The sequence below is a fragment of the Coturnix japonica genome, chromosome 7 (genome assembly GCF_054131305.1).
Source record: "Coturnix japonica strain WE chromosome 7, WE-NBRP24, whole genome shotgun sequence".
Lineage (NCBI taxonomy): Eukaryota > Metazoa > Chordata > Aves > Galliformes > Phasianidae > Coturnix > Coturnix japonica.
This window is the reverse complement of record NC_140669.1, coordinates 20,173,599-20,195,824: the sequence shown is the minus strand read 5'-3', so window position 1 is coordinate 20,195,824 and position 22,226 is coordinate 20,173,599. Positions and strand designations below refer to the sequence as shown.

The following is a 22,226-nucleotide window of genomic DNA, read 5'->3' as shown; positions in this document are numbered from 1 at the left end:
GTTACAAGGTTTAGTGTGAATTTTGTTCATGACTTCTGTAATAAATTGTAGTGTTGCACAGTGTGTAGTGTCATTAAATGAGTGGTTGCCTTAGATATTTTTAAGAACATCTTGCTGCTGCATGAATATTTTTTAATCTTTGAGTTTTGAACATTAGTAACAGAGTTTACAGGGCCTTTCAATTTTCCAAAGATAAGTTGGCAATATCTCATGAGGTAGAACATGCACAAAAGATTATGTAACTATGATAGCAGTTCTATTCTTTTATCTTGTTGGGAGATTACTGGAAACTCAGTTTTTTGTTTTTGGAAAATTGTCTGTATTATCAGTCTTTCCAGGTGCTTTGGAAATTAATGTTGTTTGAATGGCAGCAGATCTGCTGTGCTTACCAGTTACTGAAATGGAAACTTGCTCTTATAGTGCCTTGTACAAAACATATTTTGTTAAAAGGATTAAGTGTATTTTGCAGCCTTATCTAATTCTGGGTAATTGTCTCTTATTATATTCTTGAATGTTCATTTAAAAAAGTTAGTTTGGGGAAAACTGAATTGGGAAGATGGCAGCTAAAGGTTATGTAGCTACTAAATATAATTCTGGAGATTTGTTCACCTACATAAATCTTTATTAATTCATAAGGATTTTGTTCTGTTAAGTGTTTTATCAAACTTTATCTTGAGTAGATGCTTTCATTTTTCTTTCAGAAACAATTCTTTCATGTCAAAGAGTCCTGAAAGACTGGGTCAGGGGGATGGATTCTTTTTTGTAATAAGCTTTAGTGTTATACCAGGAAGGAAATGTTATGAGTTTGTCTTTAAGCTGTTTATCTAACAGCAGAAAAAATTGTATTTTCTTTTTGAGTAGTTCCTTAAAGACAGATTTGAAAAGTAGTCTGAGTACAAAGAATGTCTGAATGACCACTTCTGTGCTAAGACAGCTAGATACTTATAAAGGTAATGGCTGAATTTTTGCTATTGAAAGTAGTTTCAGCTATGATAATCTCATAACTTAAAATTTTCCTGGGTTTCACACGTGTCTGTTTCCCTTCACTTGAATTCTTTGAGGGGACAGGCAAGGATGTTTACTCAAAGTATATTTCTGTCTTAAAGTTCAGTATGTAACACCTCGGTTGTAGCCTACTTAATCAAAAATGTGGTATTTTTTTCATTGCAAAAGGAGATCAACATGGTGATATCTATGATAGGTTAGTCAACTGTACCACATCCCATTAAGAAACTGAACCAACAATCCATACTCAGAAGAATGATTTAGGAACTTATGTTTAGAAAGTATCTTAAGTTTACAAATATTCAAGTTCATGCAGACATAACATAAATGGCCAAGCCCCTGTGCTGTCAGGAATTCTTAAGCAGTATCTACTATTGAATATGGGTGCTTTTCTTTACCACCTGCCCACAAATAGACATAGTCCTGGGAAGCCTTTGAAATTGTGGTCTAAAATAATTTTATACATTCATTGCTACATTGAGTGTAATATTGCTAGTTTAAAGGATAATCTTTCCTAGATTCTTTTCAGTTTTTTTAATATAATGCAGCCAGAATCTGTTTCTAGACAGGTGAGTAGAATGGTTACAGAAAATATTTAGTAGTGAAGCAGGTATAATTTAAAATGATCACACAGGGAGATATTCTTGTTTAACTTCAAGAATTGACTCAGTCATTAATTTCCTAAACAGAATTATAATTTTGTAAGTCATTCTGTGAAGTATGTATCTGTCCTGACAGTATTTTCATTGTTGCCATTGATTATTTTTGTTTTCTGTTTCTAAGCTACATTTGTATAATTAAACCATAAGCATTTCCCTCTGACATGCAGTCTTGATCTGCAGTTCTCTTAAATTAAGAGTTCTGAAATTTTAGGAAGAGTAAAATAATTGGTATATTAAGTATATAATTCATACAAACATGGGTCAAAATGTGTCAACTGCTTAAAAATGAAGTCAACCATGTAAGCATTTTTTCCTCAAACTGATATATCAGCTGTGTTCTTGTCAGGAGGAAAGCTTCATATTTGTTCTTTTGGACACTTGTATCTTGGATTAAAGCAGGGATGGAACAGAGATTGGCATGAGTAGAGGGTAATAAAGGAGCAGTTGCTCTGTTCTTGTTGTGGTTGATAATGTTTTGCTCTAGAGTTCCCTCCTAGTTTAGAAGCACTGAAACACTGAGACAGCCTGCTTGCATGGAAGCTGCCATCAGCTTTGGGGCAGTTGTCATCCAACGGATGTTGTATTACACTGGTGAGCAGTTGTGCGTATAGAGTCACTACAGATGTTGATGAAGGGACTTACGTGATACTGTCCTAACTCTTCCTTATTTTTTGCACTTGTTTGTTGTTTTTTGGTTTGGTTTTTTTTTTTCTGTGCAGTAATTCATTTTCTTTAATAGCATTCTTCATTAAAGGACAGGGAAGGATGAAAGAATAGTGGGAAAAATCTTGTAGTTTACAGACAATGAAGAATGACCATTACTAATAAGTAAGCCTTTGTTCTTCACTATTCATTAACTCTTGGTTATGTTACTAGCAAAACTGACTCAGTAAAAACACCCCTCCTTTGTGCTCCAGGTAGTCCTTGTGTTAGAGCTAGTAATGTATCTTTCCTCTCTTTCTGATGTGAGTACTGAGTACTGATAAGGCTATGGAAACCCCTTTATACAAAACTGCAGCTGTGTGTTTGTATATACTAGCAGAAAAGCCAAAACAATGCCCTACCTTTATTTTTCATGGGATGTTGGATTTGGATAACTATTAGTTAGAAAGACTGAGGTCACTTTTGGACTAATAAAATCCTCCATGCCCTACTTTGTGCTTCCTGATCTGTCTTTTATACCTTGTTTAATACTGTCGTATGAAGCCATCACCACACTGTCATTTTAGTTGTAAGGCAGAGATTCTGTGCTTCAGGGTGAGGTGTGGTGGTGAAGAGTTGCAAAGCTCTGGGAGTAATTAAAGGAACAAAAGGCTGTTGAGTGTTGTAAGTGTCGGATGTGTTTAAGAAAGCAACTGGAACTGACAAACGTGATTAGACTTTTTTTTTTTTCTTCCCTATATCAGTCCCTAATTCAAGTGAAGTAACTCTGTGGTAGATACCTTCTCCAGCAGTCTAGTGGTCTTTGTTACCTCGTTATAGCAGTCCTTAATGTTCCAAAGTACAAAAATCCCAACCCCAACCATTGCTTATGGGTGGCTTTTTTCCCCTATGATCTCTGTGTTGTTCTTGAATTTTGAAATTATATGTTTCAACATGTATCTTTATATCCTCTCAGTTTTCCACTTAGAAATTAAATTTGGCACACTCAACCCCATATAATCTCTTATGAATAATAGTAATAGGCAGAGTGGCATTCCAGAGAATAAATGAATAACACTTTGTAAGTCACTAATTTCCTTATCAAGTCTTCCAGTTGACTATTTTATAGCAGAGGCTCTAAAAGAGGATTTCTCAGACTTTCCTAAAAATGGATATAGCAGTTCTAAATTTTTCTAATCATTGAAATGGCATTTATTTCAGTGCATATATCTTCCTCTGAATGTATTAAAAAAAAAACAACAAAAAAAACCTCTGAATGTGATACATGATACATTTATGTGCCTTAAACCTGTGCCAAATCAGGGAATTATCCCTGTAGAGCTGGAGAAGGTAAACCTATGTTTGTCACTTTTAGAGTTCACTTTTAAAGGAGGAGGTGCTGAAAAATATCAGGTTGTGTGTGCCTATTATTCTTTTCTCTGGGATGGAAAAATGACAGTGTGTTATTATCATGAGCCCTGAAGGGGAAAGTGAATGAGTAGCTGAAGCAGTTGTTACTGGATGGGGAAGGAGAGGTTATTGGGAGTGGAGCTGACTGGTCTGTGTCTAGGTTCTGCTACCTGCTGTTGGGCTTTTCCAGAATGCCAGATGTTGTGTGGTGCTGGTCAGATAAATATTGAACTTGTATTTCTTTACACTACTCAGTGTTTAAGCAGGGTTTCATTATCATGAAACAGTGGAGTTTTTCTTCTGTGAAGAAGAACAACATTACAATTACAGGGCAATGAATCACTGTCAGACCAGGAATGTGGGTAACTATGATTTGTCTATTTGAAGTGCCAGAGTTATTCTTGAAAAGTCATAAGGAATATAGTTCAATCCTTATATCACAGTATCCTGAAGCAAAATTTGCTGAAGAATGAGCACAGTTAGTTTTGTGTTTTTTTTTTCCTTTTGGGAGGGGTGGGAATGTAAATGCGAAAGTTTAATCTGATTGTTTTTGAAAGCAAGTAGGATTCATACTTTGTTTTAAAACAAATACCAAGGAACAGGTTACTTTTTTTTTTCTTTTATACAAAGGCTGCCTTCAGCATAATGTGAAAATGAAAGTAGGAGTTCTGTGGTTCAGGTTTCTCCACGAGCTGAAGTGCAAAGTTATGCTCTCAATCTCTGCCTTCTTGATTGAAGCTTTCCCGTACTTTTCCAAAGCTGCTTATATATGTAAGCTGTTAGAATAACAAGTCATTGAAAAGAACAACTTGGGTATTGACTCATAGCATCAGAGAAAATCCTGGATTGGAAGGGACCACAAGGATCATTGAGTCCCAAATGAGCATGTCAAAGTTCAGTCTTTTATGCTTGTCATCTAGGCTATCAGAAAGGATGAGTTTTCTGAATTTCTTAGTGTTTCTTGGCAGAATTTTGGGGAAATGAACAAAAAACCCTTCTACTGGGGCCTGTTTGAATGAGATTTTTCCAAAATTATCAGCCAGTTATTAGATAACTGTGATAAACTTTTAGCATGCCTTCATGTACTTTTAATTGAAATGATTTATATTAAGAATGTTAGGTTTATGTCCTAGTAAGTGAATAAAACTTATAAAATACCACAAAGTGCTGTTGCAACTATATCTTTCCCTCATTTTTGTTTGTCAGTTTCTAAAAATGTTTTTCTAATTTTATTCCATAATACAACATTTTTACTTTTCACAAAACACTGGCTTGAGTTATTTCTGAAATGGCCTTCAAGTGTTACAGCAAGCTATTATTGTACAAAGCATGATTAGAGTAGAACAATGAAAGCTGTTACCGCTCCTCTAGGTTCTGAAAAGAACCGAGTACAGGTGATGATAGGGCTTCTGGTCAGTATCATGCAGGGCATGTTTGAAACCTTATTAACTCTGTCACCTTTTTAGCTGTTTCTTGTCAAGTGAGTGGGTAGAGTGGGTAAGGAAACAAAGATTCAGTAACTCTTTCCCTGCCTTTGGTAGACCTGTCTGTCCAGACTTAATCATTTATCCCTTAAAAAAATCTAAGCTGTTCACATTAATGTAAAATCATAGTCTACTGTCCAAAGGCTATTTGGATTTTTAAAAAGATTTTTTTTTTTTTTTTAAAGTCAACACTTCAGTCATTTTTGGGTGGGGAGGAAAAATCAGTCCAGTTGCAGGCAAGCAGTGGAATATTTCTTTTTCTTTTTTTTTTTTTTTTTTTTTTTTTTTTGATACAGTAAATGGTCTTCATTTGTACCATTGACTTTTTTCCCCTTGCTTCTCAGCCTTGTTTCTTACAGTCCAGTGGTGGGTGGCTAACCAAAACAGTAGTTTAGAAGCTTCAGAGAGGCAGCTTGCATATAAAAATAGTGAAGTTGTTTAATTTAAAGCATATGGAGAGAATTGCATCAGCACTGCTGCTAGACTAGATCAAAACAGGTGAAACTCTGTTCAGGAACCACACTTCTGATGCCACCTTAACTTAAAATTATCTTTTGTGTTCTCCCGGCCTTCCTCCAAAGGGTTCAGTAAAATACTCAGAATTAAGTGGTCTCAGTGCAGTCTGTCATTTTATTCAAGCAGTTTGCTGTTGGTTTTTTAGAAATCTTTTTCGAAGGGATATACTTATCTATGAACCAGCTGCCTGATTTACATTGTTTCTGTACTGAAATGTCCTGATTGAGTGAATTAATTTTTTCTTCTTTTTTATAAACTCAGAGGGATGTACAGAATGTAAAAAATACCTAAACTGTAAAGGTATGCAGCACGTTTGCATGATAAATACAGGTACTTGGCTTGTGTGGCACGAAGGACTTGGCGGCATGATATCTTGCTACTTTGTTCACTGAAAATAGGTCACGCAAAGTAGGACTTAATCAAGAAACATCAATTACCATGAGGAAAACAGCCAATAAGTGTATTTCTTTCTCCTACTGTAAATAGACAGGGTGGTATTGTTGATGCTTCTAAGGGATTGTGCATGAAATGTGGTCTGTGTCAAAACTACGTGCCTCTGTTAGACCCCACTTAATTGCAGTCAACTGGACTTCATTGGGATATTTATCATTAAGAGGGTCACTTGTTGCGAGTCACTGAAAAGATACGCTCAGTACCTCCAGACACACAGCACAACTTGTCAGGTACTTAAGTATAGACATTACCTAAGCCTGTATCTGATACATATTTTATTGTTGCAGGTTATTTTGGTGTCTGCTAACAAGTTGACTCGATACATAGAACCATGTCAACTAACAGAAGATTTTGGAGGAACTCTCACCTACGATCATATGGATTGGCTGAATAAGAGGCTGGTTAGTTTTATTTCCTTATTTCCTTCAAATGTCTTGTTCTTGATCCATGGTTTTCTATTCATGTAGGAACCTTGCAGAGAATTTGTCTTGTATGTAGCACTGCAGTCACATGCATTTCATGATTATAACTGAAGTAATAGGAGAGCTCTACTAAGGAACCTACAGACTGTTATTCTCGTAGAAGAACCTGAGTGTATGATGGAGTGGCTACAGAGGGGTTTTTTTGTTTTTTGTTTTTTTTTTTTTGTTGTTGTTGTTTTGTTTTATTTTTTGCCTCCTAATAAAGAAATACATAAAAAAGGAAGAAATGCTTGGGAAGTGGAGACAAGTCTTAAGGTACTCTATGCTGAAAGCTCTGTCACTGCTGTTTTCCCAGTGGATACAGAGTTGCAGTAATCATACAGGGATAACTAAATCTGTTACAGAAATGTAATGTGAGCAATGTCTGACTACACAGGCCTTGTTATATTGTTACCCCTGTATTTGAAGAAACTAGTCAGAATGTATATTTTCAATCACAAGTATCTCTCTTCTACCTTGGAGTTATTTATTACAATTATAGCTTGTTCATAGCAATGAAGGTTTGGCATTTTCACAAAGCTGATTATTTTTATCCATTCAGCTGAGCTATTCAGTGCTTTTGTAAAAACCTGATTTGGCATTATCCCTGAGATTTACGTAAAGATAGAGGCATAAATGAAATGGTGGACTAACTATGTCCAGAAGAGCTTAGTTTCTGTAGAAATATTTAAAAAATAAAAATTAAAAAAAATGGATTTCAGAAATCAGTTCATCATATTGTGTGATATTTCTTATCTTCCTAAAGACTTCTGGTGCTTATAAGTATTTGGTGAAGAAATCTGTGCTCTTTCTGCTGTACCATCTGAATATTGGGAAACAATATGAAAGCTGGAATATATTATCAGAACTACTGGATAAATCTGTATTGGTGCCCTCAATGTTATATCACTTACATTTTGTATTTCTTAATTTAAAACATGCATTTTGTTTAGGTATTTGAAAAATTCACAAAAGAATCAACATCCTTGCTAGATGAACTTGCTCTAATTAACAATGGAAGTGATAAAGGAAATCAACAAGAAAAAGACAGGTATGTGGTTAAGTTTTTGAAATTCATGGTTTTTGATATTAAATTTCATCAGAAATCAAAATGATCAAAATATAAAAATAATATAATACTTCAAATGTCATATGAACTATGTAAGGACATTTTCAGTGTTAAAAAAACAGATTATGAATTTTATCTGTGTGGATGGATGCTTATTTGGCTATTGACTACATACAGCTGCACTTCACTTTTGATAAATGAGTACAAAGAGCAAGAATTTAATGACTGTTTTAGAGAAGCTTAGAATCAAAATGAGGAAGACTGATTTACTCTGGTACTCTGTTTTCCAGTAAGTGGTTGATTGCCTGATGTAAGTAGACTCCAAAAGCAACTGAAGAACTGCACTTTTTTTTTTAACCTGTCTTTTATAATACATATCTAAACAGTGTTAAAAGCAAGCTCATGTTTTCAATCGTTTATCAAATTCATAAAGATAATTACGCTTTCTATAGATTTACAAAGAGCCTATGCATTTAAGGTATTAGTCTGAGATACAGAAGATCTGAGTTTCAGTTTCAGCTTCAGTTTTGATTACAAATCTCATTATACTGCATAAGTCAGTGGGGCTTTTATCTTGTTCTCTTATTCTTGCTGGCAAGTCTCATTCCTTGAACAAAGCTTCTGCCACTGCTTTACAGTTCTGTAAACTACAGGTACTACTGTTTGCCACTTGATCTGCTTTTCTCATGTCGTGTGTATACCGAATATTCTGGGATGTGAAGAAAGAAAAGTAACATAGTCTCTTAACAGAGTGTGATAGCTCTGGTGTTGTTTGAAGCTTTTTAATACTACTGTAATGCAAATGAATTATTGATATTTATTTATTACTTTATTCAAGATCAATAGATTTGAACTTCCTTCCATCAGTTGATCCTGAGACAGTACTGCAGACAGGTAAGCTGAAAAATAATAATGTCAGTTAATAACATTCATTAATCATTTTTGTTCCTCACTTGAAAGCAGAGGGTGTGGTAGCTGTCTTAACCAATGCCATAATGTAATAAGCTTATCAATTAGTGTCATCTTTGTTGGGAGGAAAAAAAAAAAGCAGTGTCTCTTGTCTGCTTAAAATCGTTTTTAGTAGTGTTGATAACATCTTTACAGAGTTGCCATAATTAGTAGGTTTAATTTGAAAGTACATTGCTTCTAGATGATGCTGATATGTTGGCCTCTCATGGAATGATTTCTTCTCAAGTAGCCACCAAATGGCAGTGGTATGAATAGCGTTTTTGCATCAGCCTCATTCTGAACTGCCTACCTATGAGAGTGAAGCACAGTCTTTCTGACCGTTCCATTCTTGGACTCTCCCTTGAGCTTTAAACAGTTTGGTTTCTTTGAGATGATGTTAGGGTGATTATTATTACTGGTGACTTATTCCCAGTAATGCAGAATGGCACTGTTGATTTGGACTAGAAATATGCTTAAAGATTTTTATAGAGTAGGAAGCGAAGCACAGCATTAAGTTGGTGAGTCTGAGGAGTGCTCATAATCCTATCTTATAACTGCCCACTACATTCATGATATGTGATACGTGTAGTGTCTGATACAGAGAGTTGCTGGCTCTGTGTATGCTTTAGCTTATTGAGATGTGGGAGAATTCTGTGAGTGTTAAAAGGTTATGTGGTTATTGTTATAGTCTTTAATTTTTTTTTTTAAATACAAAACATCTGTAGAAACGGTCAGACCTTAGAGCCAAATTGTATATATTCCTCTAACGGACCATGCAACAATACATGATTTTTTCTGTGAGTAGATGGCTCCCAAGGAAGTTTGGAAGCATTGTCTATTTTATAATGCTATATTGTAATGATATTTTTATAGTTCTAAAGTACAGTAATGTTCTTCAAGCCATGGGAGTTCCCAAGAATCTTCTTTATGTTGTTGTTGTCAGATCCACTATCTTGAAAGTCTGAGAATCAAAAATCATTTTTTCCCTGGTTAGTGTCCTATCTTTAAAGGGCAAATAACAACAAACCAAAAAAAACCAACCAAACAAAAAAACACCAGTGAATTTATGTTGTTGTTCTGAGCTTTAGATGCAAGTTTTCTGTCTTTCATAATTATAATTGTTGTTGCTTTTGCAGGCTGTAGATCAAGATGTGTAATTCTTACAGCTTGATAATAGTTTAGTTTTTTAAAAGTTTTTTATTCATGAAAATATTAATTACTTACTGTGAAAGAAACACAATCAAAATGTAACATGAAAATGTAATATGGTTTATAGAAACATTACACTGTTTTTCCTGCAACTATCTGTGCTTTGTAGTACTTTAGGATGTGAAATCAATGATATTTATTTCAAGAGCTTAGCAAAATGCATTTGAGTTCTTAGGATATGATCACCTCAAAGTAAGGACAGATTAATTTACAGATGCTTGTTGCAAATTCCAAAGCCTTTGGCATTCTGTCTAGTTAATACTTGAGTTTAAAGTCTGTTTTTCTGCATTTGCCTGAAGGTATTGCAATTACTATGCTAGTGTTTGATTTATTTTTTTTTTTGTTGTTGTTCCTATATTTTGGTGAACTGGCACATTACCATTTTAAGACCTGCACAGTTGTGGGATTGGCAGATTTTTTTCACTCCTTCATCAAGATGTCTTTACTGAACAGACGCTTTCACTTGTTAACTTATTCTCTGAGCTACTGCAGATACAAATAGACTGAGTTGGCTAGTAGTGTGGAGTTTACATCTTGAAAACTTTACCACAGCTTAACAAAAACTCACTTTCTTTGAGCAGTTTAAGTGGAGGATTAAGTAGACAAACTTTTATTTTCATATGTATGAATGTCTTTGCTCTATGGAGAGTCTATACCATAATATGGTGTCTAAGAGCACAAAATAATTCAGGTTCAATTCCACACTTTCAGGGAAATGTTTATACTTGTTAGAAATCTTGTGAACTGACAGAAGCTCATGCTTAATTTGTTAGTGCTTCTAAATAATTTATTCTAAGAATATGAATTATGTGAGAGAAATATTTTGAATGCTACATGTGTTTTACAGTAGACCAGAATACTTACACTTGCTCTAGAATCAGCAATTTGCTTTGCACATATTTTCTTATATTTTTGTCTGTGTAAATGTTAAAGCTATTATATCTTTCAGCTATCTGAAGTATGACACATGACTTCTGCCCTGTTTTGGAGCTGATACAAATCCTAGGCTGTGCCTGATGCTCTAAATGTTAATGGAATGGTGTCATAAAATGTCCATAACGCATGAAAGATTATTAGCTGCAGAAATGGACTTTTAGACCATCCAGCAGTATATCTGCTGACTCATCGCCTTGTGCTCATTTTGTATCTGCATTAAGCAAATCATTATTTGTCTCCTCAAAGGCCATGAGCTGCTCTCTGAGCTACAACAGCGTCGATTTAATGGCTCAGATGGAGGAGTGTCATGGTCTCCGATGGATGATGAGCTGCTTGCTCAGCCGCAGGTCATGAAGCTCCTAGACTCCCTCCGAGAGCAATATACCCGCTACCAGGAAGTTTGTAGGCAACGTAGCAAGCGAACTCAATTAGAGGAAATTCAGCAGAAGGTAATGCAGGTAAGAATTAAGTTCTTGAATGCTGTGGGAAGCAGGTTTAGACACAAGACTCAGCCTCTATTTTCTGAACTAGGAATCAGAAGTGAGGAGCTTTTTGCTAGTTATTATGTTTTCTCTTATTCCTAAAACTTCAGTGTACTTGTTTGACTGGATGCCTTATGCTTTGGCCACTGGCATGCACTTGCTAAAGTCTCTTCTGATACAGTAGGAGCCATTAGAATGTACTTAGCTCCACCTGCTTTCATCCCCACAGCAAAAAACCTTCACCACATCCCTTTGTTGCTCACTTCAACAGTGTGCTCTTAACTCATTAAAGGGTGGAATACCTGACATTATAGCAGAGAACATTTGCATGTTAGATGCATTTGTGTCATTATTCCTGAGTGTTTAGTTTTCTTCTAGTTTCTATTACTGAAGGAATGTTGTCATTTATTCCTTTATTTGTCCAATGCTGAATGTCTTAGCAAAGTTAAAAATGGTTAAACACTATTTCGTCTCCTTTGACCAGGGTGAATAGACTTCTTTTATTCAATTGTTGTTGAAGGTCTTAATTGGTCTTGTCCTTTGGAAACAAGCATGTAATTGGCACTTTCAACATTTTCTCAGCATAGTTTCAGAGATAATCAAGGAAATGGAAGTAATTTCTTTCTCTTGTGTTTTTCACTTGAAATTAGTTTTGTTTTTAAGCTTTCTGCGTCATTTGAATATGCACAAAATAGAATGGATGTTGCTCTTAAACTTAATACACTAACATTTGTAAAGCATGGGGAGCGTGAATCAAGTATTCACCCTTCACAGCGTTCCAAATAGGGAAGAAAAACTAGCCAATCTTGATCTAGCAGCAAAATTAGCAATCTCAGTAATCATTTTCACTTCTGTAGTCATTTGAATGATTATAAAAGGAAAAGAAAGTAAATGTCATCTTCTGATATTTTTGAGCTGGAAAGAAAGATGTATAAAAGGTGAAAATAGTACTGTATCGAACATTAGCGTGGCAGTGGATGTAATTGGTTGAGAACTGTTCTTCCCCCCCCTTGTGGTAAAGCTTTATTTGTTGAAGGAGATGTGCTGGTTGAGATTAAATTTATGGCCTAGGTTGGCCAACAGCCATTGTTAATACATTTAAATAGACTTGTTTACTGGAGCGTCAGACTCATTTTGCCACCAATTTTATTAGGAAGTCTTTTGTTTGCTCCCTCTACCCTATGGATGCTGCATAGTAAGTGAACTGAGTCTCAGTACACACAGCAAGATATATTTCAATATTTCACTAGGTTAGCCAGTTTTATTTTTAAAAAAGTACGTTTTAATGGCATGAAAACATGGAAAAATCCATTAAGTATGTTAAACTTATGTAGTTTCCTTTTGGCTTTGGGGGGGGGGGGGGGAATTGAGCTCATGGTAAATTAAAGAAGATAATGATGGTCTGGAGGAAAATGATGGAGGGAAACTGGCATGGGATTTATTTTGCTGAAACAAACAAGAATTTGCAGTGTAAATGTGCTTGCAGCACTTTCAGTTGGAATGGGTGTGTACAGAGAAGAGTTGCTCCCTTATGTTGCTGATTTATTTTTCATTTCTTTTTTTTTTGCATTCCAGTTTCATTCTTTGTGTAGCTTCTTACATTGCCTAGTCAGTGTTAACTACTATTTTTCAAACCTTATTTTGCAAAAAGAAATGACAGACCTTACGGAATTTCTAGTCCTTAAAAAGTAAAAATTGCTCTAAAAGTAATGGCTCCTACTTAGTTTCATGGAAACTGTAAAGCATATAAACATCATAATAATGTTGATTGATAGAACGAATTCTCAGCTACAAAACCTCTTTTTCTGACACAGTTGCCAGCATATTTATGCATTTTTGCTAATGATTAAAAAGACTGCATGCTGTGCTCATTTAAAAAAAAAAATCTGAACCAGCAGAGGTGATCCAGTGTTTCACAGCTGTTGTGATGGCATTACTGTTAGGAAAATGTCCATCTTTCTTCACATTCACATCTACTGTTTGTTATCCATGAATATTAATGAAGAAGTGTTGAATGTCAGTGTGCCTTTTTTTTCCCATATGGAGGAATTCAATTACACACATTTGTACAATACACACTTCCTTATCAAATGTCGTTTTGTCACTAGTAGATTTTATTTCTGGAGCAGCTATCTTTTGCTGAATGCTTTTATGGAACTGATAGGCTCAGGTTAATGTGAAGTAACTTCTATGCAATGATTTTCCAGTTTACTTTTTTCTTTTAGGACTGCATATATTTTTAAATACTTAGCTTTGCAACAAAACACTACTTTTATGCCAGTTTCCATGTGGTTGATTTGTATGTTGTTTTTATCATATTTACCTTTTTTACAGGTAGTTAATTGGCTTGAAGGACCTGGATCAGAGCAGCTAAGAACCCAGTGGGGAATAGGAGATTCAATTAGAGCCTCACAAGCATTGCAACAGAAGCATGAAGAGATTGAGAGTCAGCACAGTGTGAGACTTCCACTGTCCTTTTCAAGTAGCAAAACAGTTCTAAGTGCATGCAGTTATGTATTATGCATTTTGGTTATGTGTATTGAGGAATTTTGGGCAGTGAATGATTTTATGGTTAACTGTCAAAGTAATTTAAGAACTTGGTATGTCCATTGTATGTAGACATTATTTATTTTGTTTTCCAGTGTAGAAAAAAACTGATTTTTATCTATGGTTTTCTTTAATTTACTATGTTAGGGAATTTTCTTACGTAGTCATGGCAATTAGGAGGAGTGTAATTTCCTGTACCACTCTTTCTGTAGCTGGGGAGGAAATGGGTGGGAAATCCAGAATTTCTTACACGAATGAGTTAATATTTGGTCTTTATTAAACTACATTTGTCAGGAGCTGAAACTGGCTTAGCATTTTCAATAATCATGACTTAAAATATCTCTTATATTAATAAGGAAATATAGTATTTTGTAATTGTAGTGAGTTGATGCCACAAAAATGTGTGCTATCTGTAACTAAATGCTGTCTTTGAAGTATGTGAATTTCCACTGAAGTTCACAGCCTGGACTACAGCCTTCTTATCACTGTTAGGCACAGACAATACCAAACACTGCTTGGTTATCTGATGCTGAAAGGATTTTGTGAAAAAATCACTTGTTCTGACTGTTTTTATGTTTATAATGTAAGTAGTAACTGGAATCCCCTCTTACAATTTGAAAACACTTTGAAAATAGCACTGGAGAAAATTGATTTCTAAAAATCTCATAATAGCTGAGTGCTCTCTTTCTCTGTTTCCCTGTTTTTTTTTGGGTTTTTTTTTTGTTTTTTTTTTCTGCTTCTAAAACCTGAATTGACAGCTTTTTTTGCTTTTTTCATCATTTCTCGTCTGTTGCTGATTTTAACGCTTGTATTTTGAAGGCACTTCCAAAAATGTTTGATTTGTTATGCAAGGTTGCCTCCAGTTTACTTTAAAAAATATTTTCCGCTTTCAGGGAGTTATCTTATTTTGCCCTGGGTGGAGTGTGTCTACCCCCCCACCCCCCTGCTCTTTTCTGCATGTTTTATTGTTGGGTGGTATACTTGAGCTGTTATCTTTGAGTGAATAATCTTTGAGTGAATGTTGGCTGATTTTCATGTGTCAGAGGTATCTGTATCTAAAAATCTGCTATGGAAAACGCCATAAAAATGCATTTTATATCTGTTTTACTAGTCTTTTAATTGACTGATAGTTTAAAACATCAATGTTCTTTAATTATTAAACAGGAAAAAAAATGTTAACCTAGATTTTTTTTTTTTTTACTTTTCATATTATTTATTGCTCCTCACACTCAATAAGCTTTCTTTGTTCAGTGCCTAAAGGTATTAACAAGAGTAACGTTGTGTAAACTGACTTAAGTGAACCTGTGTATCTGTATCATGAGTGTGACAGTAGAAGATTTCTTTGTATTATGTTATCCAAGATGGCTCTAGTGGGCTGGAAGATTTATTTTGCTCTTAAATTTTTTGATTGCCAACATAATTTTTTCATAGTTCTTTTTTTTTCCTCCTTGCATTTTCTCATATGCTTTTTCTTCCTGTGAGCAGATGATAGAGAAGACTGAGTAAAAAGAAAAAAATAAAAGCATGAATATTTATGTTGTTCTGCATGTTTTGTAAATAAATGATGTGAAAGATGTAGGCATAATATTTAAAAAAAAAAAAAAAAAGGGGGAAGAGAAAAGGCAAACATCCTAACTGTAGCTTGGCAAGAATACTAATTCAGTCAAGTGTTTGAGGCCAGTAGATGGTGCTATTCAGTATCATTAGAAGTGCATAGGGCACTTGGAAGACACTTTGCTGTAGGCTAAAATAAAAGCTGTTGGGCAAATATGTTTAAGCTTTTGAATCATGCAAGATAAGAATGTGATCTTGATGTATCGAGCTGTGGGGGATTTAAACACTACTGTTAAATATTTGAAGTACTTTATTTTGCAAATAGACCACCATGATATTAGGTAACTACTGTGCAGGCATTCAGTAGTCAAATTGAAACCAGATCTGTGAATTTTGAATTGAGTAGTATAATTTTTCCCTAAGAAATAAGGGCCATTTTAAAGTTCCAGTATATGGATGTCCTGAGGAATTAGAGGATAAAAATATACACTGTCTTTATCTACAGTAGTAGTTTTTTTTCCTAAATGTTTAAGAAAATTACTGTAGCTTTCAATTGTCACTGGAAGTAACACTTAGATATTCTTTTGAACACCTTTTGAAATAGCTTACCAATTGGCAAAAACTTTCCATTCAGTACAGCCCTAGAGGCACGTAAGTATTAGAAGCTTGTTTAAAAATGGGGAGATTCTTCTGTTGTTTCAGTGATGTAGTCTGAGTGAAGTTTGTGCTGTGATCTAGAAGCCATGCTACTCATGGTTTGTAACCTTCCCATTTTACTGCACCATTATGTTTAAGTTACGGTGCATGCGTTATTTCAATATGTACTAATCGCTTCTTAAGTTGATTTGAAATTATGAAAATTTTTCCCTCCTGTGTGAGAATTGATAATTATAGTGTAAGCTGGAGTAAGTTCCTTTTAAATCTGAGTGTGTGTTAATCTGCAGCTAGATGCATGCCTTTTTAAGAGAAAATTGTTTGATATTATTTTAATGCTTAATTATCTTCTATTTTAGGAGTGGTTTGCTGTTTATGTTGAGCTTAATCAGCAGATTGCAGCCCTCCTAAATGCAGGAGATGAGGAGGACCTCGTGGAATTAAAAGCATTGCAGCAACAGCTGAGTGATGTGTGTTATCGACAGGCCAGTCAGCTGGAATTCAGGCAGAATCTATTACAAGCAGCACTTGAATTCCACAGTGTTGCCCAAGATGTAAGTTCTTTTTACTTCTCACAGACTTGCCTTTAGTGTGTTATTAGTGAAGTATTTTATGTTTTCAATACATTGGGAAAGTTTGAAGGGAGATAAAACATAGAATGTTACTTGGAAAATGGAGTAAGTCTTTGTGATTGTAACACTGAAAAAATGAATTTCTCGTTGGGAGAGAAGTAAGTTGTAGTATATGTTCTATTTCAATAGTGCTAGGCATTGAATGGCTAGTAGTAAATAAAAGAAAACAGTGAAAAACTGCTCTAGCTTTTTTTGAAGTATGTATTACCTGTAACACACTTACTTTGAAGAGTATTTGATATGATTGTCATAGGTTCTTTTTAAAATTTACTTTTATTCTATTCTTATAGTTGCCTAAGGAGTCATAGGTTCCTACCCTCCCCCATTTGATATGTTCTGTTGGAGTTTTATAAGCAAATGCAAAGAGAAACCTGTAAAATGACATGTTCCCAAACATTTGGGAGAATGTTGCTGTCTCGCTCCAGTTTATTGGAAGAAGAGATTCTTGGATACATGTATACCTGGTGTGAGATTAAGAAACAACAGTTCAAATGTTGGTCCATCCGCTTTATTACAAAGCTTAATCAGGGAGATGGGGAAGGGAAGGACAGATAATTTTGGGTGATGGGGAAGGGAAGGCAGGCGATAGAAAAGATAGAAAAAGGCAAGAATTGCATAAAACGGGAATAGTCACCACCAGGATCTAGCAGCGGTCCCATTGTGAGACATTCCAAAGGTCTGAGGCAAAAGCACAGGGGGGAGAGCAGCGGAGTGGCGGGCCTTGGACAGCAAGTGGGTATCAGGAATGAACCACAGGGTAAGTCCAGGAGAGTCTGTCAGCAAGCAGAACATCCATAGTGAAGATCTGATGGCAGATACATTCTTCAGCATGCAGGTCTCAGGTCATGAGGAATCTGTTGTAAGAAAACCTTTCTTCATGTTGTGAGGAATCTGATGTCAGAAAACCCAACTTCATGGTTGCTGATCCCTCTTATCCTCCTTTTTCCTGCCTACTTGACATTCCTGGGTGTTTGGGATGTCATGTGCAGCACCCCCTGAGAAGGCTGTCTTCCTCAAGATAAGCCCACACAAAAGACTGCTTCCTGGCCATTCATCTGCAGCTTATCTCTCTCACTTTGCCCCTGGCCTTGTCCATCTGTGTCCCTCAAACAAAGGATTTCTCAACCCTTGACCAGGACTTGCTTGGACTTGTTCATCTGTGTCCTTCAGTAAGCTTTGAGTCAATGATATAAACGAGCAATCTCCTACAACTGCAGACTCAAGCACCTTGAAGCCCCAAACTTCTTTTAAAAAGCAATATGTTGGTTTTCATTTTAGTTATCTCAGCAACTGGATGGCTTACTAGGAATGTTGTGTGTAGATGTGGCACCAGCAGATGGAGCATCAATTCAACAAACTTTAAAATTACTGGAAGAGAAATTAAAGAGTGTTGGTAAGCAAAATATTTCTGCATTGTAGGGAATACTTTCTTTAAAAAAAGACAGCAGGGACAGGGAAGGTAATCTCTCAATTTCTAGTGAGGTAATGCTCCATGTAACTACTTTTTGACTTGCTGATACTGTTTAGTATGGGTATTGTTCTGGAAGTGCTTTCTTGTAAATGTTTTGCATTGATATATTTACTATATACCACTACTCTGCATTTCATCTGTTATGAAGCACTAATTCTTTGTTAATGTAGACAACTGCTTTCTCTAACTTAAGTAGGAAAGGGTAAAAAAAATAAACAAAAAACAAAGATAGTAACATTCTTTTCCAGCCTTCCATCTCATAGGTTCTATTGCAATTTATCTCTCTCTTTGGCGAGAAAGTTTTGCAGAGTGCCATGGATATATATTTTTATATATATCTCTGTGTATATATCCATATATATAAAACTTACTTTTTACCTTTTAAAATTTTCTTGCTGTTTTTCCTTCAGATTTAGGTTTGCAAGGCTTGCGTGAGAAAGGTCAAAGTCTTCTTGATCAGATATCTAATCAGGCATCCTGGGCCTATGGAAAAGATGTGACCATCGAAAATAAAGAAAATGTGGACCATATCCAAGGAGTGATGGAAGATATGCAGCTTAGAAAACAAAGGTAAAACAGTTCACATTACAGTTTTCATCTACTGACAAGTCACTTCAAAATACATATTCTGAGTGACCATTTTGTTTTACTTTCAGTTAATAACTATTACAACTGTAATTTATGCTATTTGTGGTATACTTAAACAAGACAATCTTTCTCTGCCTAACTTGTTGCATATTACTAAATTCATTTCAGTATTGGGTGACAGTATTTGAGTGGTTTTCTATACTCATAAATATTTAAGACACATGCTCTTTATATGGAGCTATAGAACAGATGCAGGAGGTCTTTTGTATGTTAGCAGTTTGAGATGAAAGGTATGCTAATACTGCAGTAATGACGATAGCTCTAAAGTTATGTGAAAATTATGTTCCAGCTTGTTTCTCATTTTCTTTTTCACAACCTCTATCCTTTGAATGTGGCATTTTCTCTCCTAAAGAGAGGAAGAAACAGGAGCTTGTGTCAGGTCTCACTTTGTACCCTTCCTCTGGACTGGCAAATGGTGGAGGCACAAGAGTTCAACTTTCAAAATGTATTTGGTCTTTTTTTTGTGAGTTTTTGAATGTGATGAAGTGAAGGATGAAATTTTAGTAGCGGAAAATACAGGGCAGAATGAAATTACCAGAAGGATGGATTCTGCTACCACACTCATTCTCCAGTCTTCCATCAGTTCTTTTCTCATAAAGATGTAGTAGTACTTAATTGACCATATTGCTGCCACTGTATAGATCTGCAGTGCATTTATATTCTAAGCACTATATAATCTGATGCCTGTTTTGAAGGAGTGTATAAGTATAGGAAGTTAGAGGACAAAAAAAGTGTCAATTATGTGCTTAGACAAAGGTGTGAAACAACTTCCAGTTGATTAATGATTTAACAAAGATCTTCAGTCTGGAAGAGATGTGCAGAAATATGGATAAAGGTCTGTAATAGTGAGACAGAGAAAAGTTAGGAATAGGTTTATCTCATTGCTTCTTTTAGTACAGAAGTGGAGGACGTTGGCTAGAACTGACTTAAGAAACATTGATAACTGAAGCTGATGCTACTTCACATAGTGTATAAATAAAATTAAGCTGTGGAACTCTTTGCAATAAGATAGTTTAAGCTTAAGTAATACAGGAAGAATTTGGACTAAATTTATTTTTCAATGTAATATTTCAACATTATCAAGTGAAACTAAACGAGATTCAAATAAAGAGTTAATAGAATCTGCATTTTATTAGTCTGACTCTTGTAGAATCCTTCAGGTGGCAAGAAGAAATGGGAATTTTAATTTTAATTTTATTAGTCTCATGAAACTAATCTGCATAGCTTAGTCTGGATGAAAAGAAAAGCTTAACTAACCACGTAATGCTTCCTGCCACGCTGCCAGAGGTTTCTCACTTAAGCACATACCAGAGAAGGGGTTTAAACTGTACTTTGTTTCCATCTAAAAAGGCCATAGAAAATATGCGTCTGGGAAACCAACATGATTTATTTCTGCCTTCTGATGTTTATTTTCAAAGGTATCAATGTGACTTTACTTAGAGTGAAAGTTGTCTTAAGTTATAAATGGACAAAACTTTCTTATTACTTTTATTTAAATTAATTACCAAATATATTTGCCCATTGAAAAATACACAATTATTTATCACTTCATAGCATTTAGTAGTAGTTTTTGTGAGATTTCATTTTCCTCAAGTTAATAGAATGTTTCTCATATAAATATACATACAAGAAATTTCACAAGTTCATATCTATGGGCAATTTGCTGTCTTATTTATTGTTTTGTAATGCACAGACTTTTTGTGCACTATTAGAGCAATGAATTTTCTTTATGCAAGCATCACAGCACTGCAGGGTGCTTAACAAAATACAATATTTTAATGAACTGTTTTTTTTGGAAGTGATTGTTTGCAAACAGCTTGGAAAAAGAACAGATATATGTATACGGTCTTTAGCATTCACTTATAATGTTATCTGTTGTTGACATCAGTAATTCTGTTTACAGTGTGATGCAAGAATTTGAATCTTGCTGTTTTCTTAGCAGGCTCCAAAATTGAAGCAGAAAGGTCATTCTGCAAAATGCTTTAGTGTTTAGCTCCTGCTATTAAAATGGCTTTTGATACTACTTTTGTATTCTAACTGGACAAAGACTGCAATATGCTATTCATTCAGAACAAGATAATTTTAATAGGTTTTTGTATGAATTAGATTTTTGAGATGGTTCCTGGTGAGTTATAGCGAAGGACATCACCAAAATTAGTGTTGTAAGACTTCATGCTTCCTGCATATATGGGTTCAATTGCAACAATCTTTAGCTAGCTAAAAAAGAAAAAGATCTGTAAAGATCTGTGCTGCATTTTTGTTTGTTTTATTTTCTTTTCACTTTATTTAACAGGAAAACTTTGCCACCCACTGACAATAGAAATCAGAATGATACTAGGTTTAATCCAGCTTTTCTTAAGTAGTTCAATAGCAGAAATGGCTTATTTTACCCTTGTAAACCTCTGGCCTACAAATCTTAACATTGCAACAGGGTAAGGAACCTGAAATGCAGCTAGAAGGCTGTGTAGCTACTGCTGGTATTACTTTATGTAGTGTAGCTATGTCTGAACTATTAATCATGTCTGTGACTTGTAGTGCTTGCTTTGATTTATTTCTTGCTTTTCTCCTACTGTCTTTATTATTTTGGTCAATCTAAGCAGGATATAAAGTGGTTTAATCACCTTTTAATGAACAGTTGCACACTGAAAACATTGTAAAACAGTGTATTTTATCTGTTCCTCATGTGTTGATGAGTCTTCCTGTGCTGCTGTTTAAGGTGCGAAGACATGGTAGATGTGCGACGACTGAAGATGCTTCAGATGGTACAGTTATTTAAATGTGAAGAAGATGCTGCTCAGGTATGGAAATGGCCAAAGAAATTCATCTTCCTGTTCTAAATATGACCATACTGGCTAAATGTGTGGGGGGGGAAGGGAGGGTGGGCTAATAATTGTACTGCATTATTTTTATCTCTTGAAAGTGTAATTTTATTTAGTGAAATTGTAAAGTGAAAATAATAACGGATGTAGCAGTGGTGATAAGAAGTGTTTTGAGGAGTATCTTGCACAATATACGAGTTTAATTGATACCTCTTAACTGTTTCCAGATCAAAAGTATATGCTAGTACTGTAGTTAATTCACTGTAGTTAATTCAGTATTCTGAATGAATGTCTTTTTACTTTCCTAGCTTTTATGCTTCTAATTTGCTTTTATTTTTAAGGCAGTAGAATGGTTAAGTGAACTGTTGGATGCTCTGCTGAAGACACACATCCGACTAGGAGATGATGCTCAAGAAACAAAGGTTTTACTGGAGAAGCATAGAAAATTTGTTGATGTTGCACAGGTGAACTGAATTATTTTAGTAGTGTGGGTTTGTTTTTTTAACAGTTTCAGGAAATCTAAATAGAACTGGTGCCCACATATACAATAATATATTAGCTATTACTTGTCTTCATTGTTTGCCTCAGTGGTTGAATGAATAAACTGAGTTAGCAATGAGCTTG

At 35.1% G+C, this 22,226-nt stretch overlaps 1 protein-coding gene across 8 annotated transcripts in view; it reads left to right on the top strand.

Annotated features, from left to right (window-relative positions):
* The window catches only part of SESTD1 (SEC14 and spectrin domain containing 1), a 50,541-nt gene that overhangs the window by 22,140 nt on the left and 6,175 nt on the right, over positions 1-22,226 (top strand). For 5 of the 8 annotated variants that reach the window (XM_015868361.3, XM_085552650.1, XM_015868363.3 and 2 more), the window contains 10 exons: positions 6,460-6,573; positions 7,587-7,684; positions 8,541-8,596; positions 11,042-11,253; positions 13,612-13,734; positions 16,392-16,586; positions 17,943-18,057; positions 18,546-18,705; positions 21,500-21,581; positions 21,944-22,066. In XM_015868361.3, coding sequence (XP_015723847.1) covers positions 6,460-6,573; positions 7,587-7,684; positions 8,541-8,596; positions 11,042-11,253; positions 13,612-13,734; positions 16,392-16,586; positions 17,943-18,057; positions 18,546-18,705; positions 21,500-21,581; positions 21,944-22,066 — 1,278 coding nt within the window. The remainder of the gene's footprint in view (positions 1-6,459; positions 6,574-7,586; positions 7,685-8,540; positions 8,597-11,041; positions 11,254-13,611; positions 13,735-16,391; positions 16,587-17,942; positions 18,058-18,545; positions 18,706-21,499; positions 21,582-21,943; positions 22,067-22,226) is intronic. The other 3 variants (XM_015868366.3, XM_085552652.1, XM_085552651.1) reach the window with 1 other exon arrangement.